The sequence below is a fragment of the Cyprinus carpio genome, chromosome B22 (assembly GCF_018340385.1).
Source record: "Cyprinus carpio isolate SPL01 chromosome B22, ASM1834038v1, whole genome shotgun sequence".
Lineage (NCBI taxonomy): Eukaryota > Metazoa > Chordata > Actinopteri > Cypriniformes > Cyprinidae > Cyprinus > Cyprinus carpio.
The window spans coordinates 18311139-18317232 of NC_056618.1; the positions used below are offsets into that span (position 1 = coordinate 18311139).

At 36.8% G+C, this 6094-nt stretch overlaps 1 protein-coding gene across 1 annotated transcript in view; it reads left to right on the top strand.

The window, feature by feature from the left end:
- The first annotated feature begins 248 nt into the window (after positions 1–248).
- LOC109046883 (helicase ARIP4-like) overlaps positions 249–6094 on the top strand; it is a 15388-nt gene continuing 9542 nt past the window's right edge. The window contains 9 exon segments of the mRNA XM_042749941.1: positions 249–404; positions 598–853; positions 2622–2734; positions 2822–2935; positions 3853–4088; positions 4171–4353; positions 4442–4596; positions 4875–5071; positions 5161–5503. Of these exon segments, the coding sequence (XP_042605875.1) occupies positions 287–404; positions 598–853; positions 2622–2734; positions 2822–2935; positions 3853–4088; positions 4171–4353; positions 4442–4596; positions 4875–5071; positions 5161–5503 (1715 nt within the window). The 5' untranslated portion in view covers positions 249–286.

Genomic DNA, 6094 nt, shown 5'->3' on the forward strand with positions numbered 1-6094 from the left:
TGTTTTGATTTCTGCACGAGTCTCTCTCATACTCACTCAGCCTAAATAAGTTTGTGTGTGTGCTGTTGCACTCATTTGTTTTGATTTCTGCACGAGTCTCTCTCATACTCACTCAGCCTAAGCAAGCCTTATCTGGTACAACGAATACATTCATTGCTAAAAAAATAAATAATATTCTTCTCCTAAAATTTTTTGCCAGCCCTGATCTTTCTGTTCACTGTGTTTGTTCTTCAGGTGGTTTGAATGAAGATGTGTAAGTAATGCTCTTGGAGACCCAGGCGACGCCATGTCAGAAGAGGCGATCTCAGGGAGCGACCTGGAGCCCAGCCTTAACAGCGAGGAGGAAGAGGAGATGGAGGAGGAAGAGGATGTAGAGAACGATGGGGATGATGAAGAAGACGCAGGTCAGCACCGTTTTCAGTTCACACCACCATCTTTCCCAACCAAACAGCTGTTTGAGTTTGTAGTTGCATTGAATAAGACATGTTAACATGAGGATAAAAGCATCATGCCTCTGTCTGGTGTTGTCACTAATGTGTGCACTCTGCTTTCAGTCTGTCAATCAATTATTGATCGCCTGGTATTTCCTATCAACAGACCCGCTTGAGAGCCTGGAGGCCGAGGATCAAAGAGATCTGAGCAGCCCGGCACCTACCTCACCGATGTCTAGAGACTCCAGCCCCGAGCCCGCCTCCCGGCCGCCCTCCCAGCCCTCGTCCAACTCACGGACATCATCACGGCATGGCTCTCAACCCCCATCCAGCCCAGACAGCCACAGCAACACGTCTGCCAACAGCAACACCAAGAAGAAGTCCAAAACCTCTAAACCTGCTCACTTGAGGAGGAACATCCGGTATGGAGCTTCGTTTAATGATAATACGGATCCGGCGTTTTGGGAGAGTGAAACCAATATTTTTTAAAACCGGGTCCCAGAGTGGATAAATTTGAAAACGCCGCCTTTGTGTTTTCGTGTGGACAGCGAATCCGTATATTTTCTGAAACGATGACGTCATCAGCCCACGTCTCGCCCCTTGTCAGACACCACTACGTCACGTAACAGTAGGGCTGTAGTAACAGCAACAAAAACATGAACAAACACTTAATGATTGTCTTTTTATTAACTAACATTAACACAGATTAATAAATGTATTGTTCCATGTTCATTTGTATACCAAGGTTTCTGCGCATAGTCCAAATCATCTTCACCGGTTTTAGTGTAACGGTGTAGCAGAATTACAGCGCCACATGCTGGTCTGGCATCTATACTACATGTTTTGTGTGTGGACGCAGATATTTCTTGTGGACGTAGCTTTAATGTGGGGAAAAAACTACAATCCCATGAAGCACCTAAAATTAAAATTGAAAAAAAACTACAATCCCAAAAAAAAAAACAAATGACAATTGAATTAAAGTCAATGGTGAAATAAAAAAACTACTCGTGTAAAGTTTTTTTTAAAGAATTTTATCCGTAGAAACAATATATTTTCAGACCAGACACTACAGACAAAACATTGATATTTTTTTTTTTTCATTTTTGAGTTCAACATTTGAGTTTTTGGGTTATTTGGCTTTTCATAAAGCACGTGTAGTTTCAGAGTGGTGGAAAGAAAACTTTTCTAAATACACGTAGCACTTACATAAAAAAAAAAAAAAATTATTACACATAAACTGTGTCTGTATCAATTACAATGCATATATTTAAAGGGCATTTTATCTTAAAAATAAAAAAAGTTTTTCCAACACTTCAGTAGCACTTACATAAACCAAACTTTACAGTTTTATTCCCATCTATATTCTGAAGGATTTTACTGTGGGGTTTGCTCATATAACACATACTTTGTTTTTTATAATATTTTATTCCTAAAAACATGGTTAAAATGTATTTTTTTCTAGCAGTTAACAGTATTTTGTGATTTATGGAGTGATAAAAGGAGATATCCGAAATCCCCTCTATAAAAACCTTTGACTCCAGTATGTCAACCAAATTAAACAAAAATTTTAAATCTGGATTTATCCGGTGTTCTGGAGAATATATCCAAATGAGTGCATATTCAATTAGTTATTGCTTAATTTGTGTATTTAAATGTAACATTTCAGAAAAGCTGTAATACAAAACATGCTTGGAATTCTCAATCTGATCAATTAACTGCAAAATTCAACTACAATATTGCAAAATACGCATATGCGTGCAAATATTTAAGTTTCTGATTGGTGGAATTTTCTGTATAGAAAATTATGGGTAATGTGGTTTTTCACCACAAATTCAGCTGTTAATCATGATTTTAAAAATAAGCTGAATTAATACAAATAGATGGCTTCAACAAAAGCATGTTAATTAACAACCTCAAAACTTACAAGTCTGTCTGTAAAAAAATACAAAAAAAAAAAAAAAAAACAAAAAAAAATTCCCAGTAAGAAGTTTTTACTTCCGACTTGTCTTCTTAATGCTAACCAGACACAATAAGCATCTCACAACAGGAAGTGTTGTTTCTCATGGTTTCTGTTTTGGTCATAATTGCCCACACTAGACCCTTATTGGTCCAAAACTTGCTCTGCAAAACTGCTTACAATTAAAATCATTTGTCTCCCTGCTTATTGCATATCTCCTCTCCGACATGCAGGAAGGTCCTTAAGGAGCACCAGCTGGAAGCGGGAACCAAAGCCGCCCAGCAGGAGGAGCTCGAGCGACGGCGGCGTCTCGAACAGCAGCGGAAAGACTTCCCCCTTCACGCAGGTGAGACTCGCCTCTACCGCCCAGTGCTCTTCTGCAGAATTGTTGGTATTGTAATTAGTTAATTTGTTGCGCTGTCGCCGTTGTCAGATCTATCCACTGCAGTGCCAGGTCCCAAACAAGAAGTGATCTGTCTGGACAGCAGCGGAGACGAGGGCGAGGCTAAAGAAGCTCCGCCCCCTCAGCTGCCTGCCCACAGAGATGGTAAAGTCAAGTATTAGTTCTAGTACAGTATTATTTATTTACATTATTGCATTTAATTATATACGTATTATTAAATATTTCTTATTATTTGCATATATGTTTTATTATTAAATTATATATGTTAGAAACTATTTTTTGGGGGGGTGGGGGGAGTCTTATATATATATATATATATATATATAAATTAAACAATTATTTAAAAAATTATTTTTGGTAAACTTTTATTATTATTTGCATATACCATAATTATTTAATATTTAATAATAAATGTTTAACAGTAACAATAACATTGTCTGTAAATAATAAAATATTTTATTGTTTTTAGTAAACATTTTTAAACATTTTAAACATTTTTATTTACATATATTTTTAATATTAACAATAACTAAATGTATGTAAATAATTAAATTTTTATATATTAATTTTATTGTATTTTTTTTTCTGTTCAGTTTTATGTCTGTGTGTAAAAATATAATGTGATACATTGTCAAAATAAAATAATTATTTATAAATCTAATACTTAATAAATAACATTTATTATTAACATATTTTAAATGTAGTTTATATATATATATATATATATATATATATATATATATATATATATATTATATATAATTATAATTTATAGAAATTATTATTTTTATATTATTATTATTCATACATATGTATTAAAAAAAAATATATATTTTTTTATATGTGTGTATAGGTATGTGTGTATGAAATTTAAGAATATTTATTATACTTTAAAAAAAAAAAAATATATATATATATATATATAGCATATTTTTAAGAAGCAAGTTGTGGTTTAGATATATATATATACACACACACACACAAATATGTATATAAGCAAGCATATTTTTAAGAAGCAAGTTGTGGTTTAGGTATCTTGATGTTTATTTGTGTTTCTCCAGATGTGATCGAGTTGAGTTCAGGTGATGAAGACGCCCTGCGGATAAGCAGTGAGGAAGACAACAACGAGGATCGCTCTGTCACTCCCGGCACAGAGGAGAGCAGCGGGTCGCATGTGAACGACAGCCTCAATCAACCAGACGCCCAGGGACGAGTGCTGGTCAATATCAACCACCCAGGAGACGAGGAGGACCTGTTCCTCGCCCCACAGCTCGCCCGCGCCGTTAAACCACACCAGGTACACACATTTCCGCTATGAAATTAGCTTTTTTCTATTTCACTTGGACATGGAACCTCTTTGTCAACTTCTCTGCTTCCAGATTGGTGGAATTCGGTTCCTGTATGATAACCTGGTGGAGTCTCTAGAACGCTATAAGAGCAGCAGTGGCTTCGGCTGTATTCTGGCTCACAGTATGGGCCTGGGCAAAACCCTACAGGTCATCTCCTTCATCGACGTCCTGCTGCGGCACACTGGAGCCAAAACTGTCCTCGCCATTGTACCTGTGAGTGTCCGAGAGCCAGAGACGGCCTGGGATCGTGTTGGTCGCTCTGTCAGAGAGGTTTGAGTCTCATGTCTCCTCTCGTCTCCAGGTGAATACACTACAGAACTGGCTGGCTGAGTTTAATCTCTGGCTGCCTGCTGCTGAGTCCCTTCCCCCCGACACGGATCCAGCCCAGCTTTGTGCAGTCCACGATCCAGCCCAGACTTTACCTCGAATAGTTCACATCCTCAATGATGAGCACAAGTATGAACGCTTCACCACCTCTTATGTGCAATCCAAATGTTAATATGGTGACATGTGTAGGTCATATTGCATCCCAAAATCAAAAGAAAGAAGTTTTTATGTTTTATATTGTGACATGTATTTATTGATAATTAAGCACATTTCTGTCCTCAGATTTGAGATTTTTGGGATCTTTGTTGTTAAAGTGTTTATGTTGGTAATGATATGTGTGTTAATCGGTAGTTCAGTCGCTTGTAGCATCTGCTGAAACATCAATGTATTTCTTTTATTTGGACCAGAACCACAGTGGCCCGGGCCAAGGTGGTGGAGGACTGGACTCGTGACGGCGGGGTGCTGCTAATGGGGTACGAGATGTACCGGCTGCTGTCTCTCAAAAAGAGCTTTGTAACTGGCCGCAAGAGGAAGTCCAAGAAACCCGCGGGACCTGTAATTATTGACCTGGACGAGGAGGACCGTCAGCAGGAGCTCATGAAAGGTCTGTCGGGGGTTGCGGGTGGAAAATGTACCGCGTTTACTCTGGTTATGTTCTGTAATGAGATTGTGCGTGTCCTCTGTGGTGTTCAGGGATTGAGAGAGCGCTGTCGCGGCCCGGGCCGGATGTCGTGATATGTGACGAGGGCCACCGTATCAAAAACTGCCATGCCAGCACCTCGCAGACCCTGAAGAACATCCGGTCCCGGCGGCGGGTGGTTCTGACCGGATACCCGCTGCAAAACAACCTGATCGAGTACTGGTGCATGGTGGATTTCGTCCGGCCCGATTTCCTCGGTACTCGGCAGGAGTTTAGTAACATGTTCGAGCGGCCCATTCTGAACGGTCAGTGTATAGACAGCACACCGCAGGACGTCCAGCTCATGAGATACAGGAGTCACGTCCTGCACAGTCTGCTGGAGGGCTTCGTGCAGAGGTGGGCTATTATTATTAAATATTTATTATTGTTTATTTTAGTTCATTAAAAAAAATCGACCATGTACAATTTAACATAATTTTTTCAGTCTCAAGCATTGTGCTTATGATTATTTTTATCATTATTATTATTAATATATATTCTGAAATATTATATTTAAATATTTATTATTGTTAATATAATAATATTTTGTGTCTATTAATATATCATTACATATTAGTATAATTTGTTCAGATTTATAGTAATTTAAATAAAAAATTTATTGTATTATAGTGCATAAGTCATTACAGGTATAAATATTATTGTTTATTTATTATTGAATATTTATCTTTTACATGTTTATTATTAAATATTTATTTTATCACCATTATTAGTAGTAATAGTATTGTTGTTGATATCATTATGAAATATTCTTATTGCTTACATTAATTATCTATTACTTTTATTATTTGTGGTAGTAGTAATGAATATTTATTTTTACATGTTTGTTATTGTTGTTATTATTATTATTATTATCTTTATATAACATATTATTGTTTTTTTAGTTATTTGTAAATTATTAATTTACTATTTAGGTTTTTGTTGTTATTT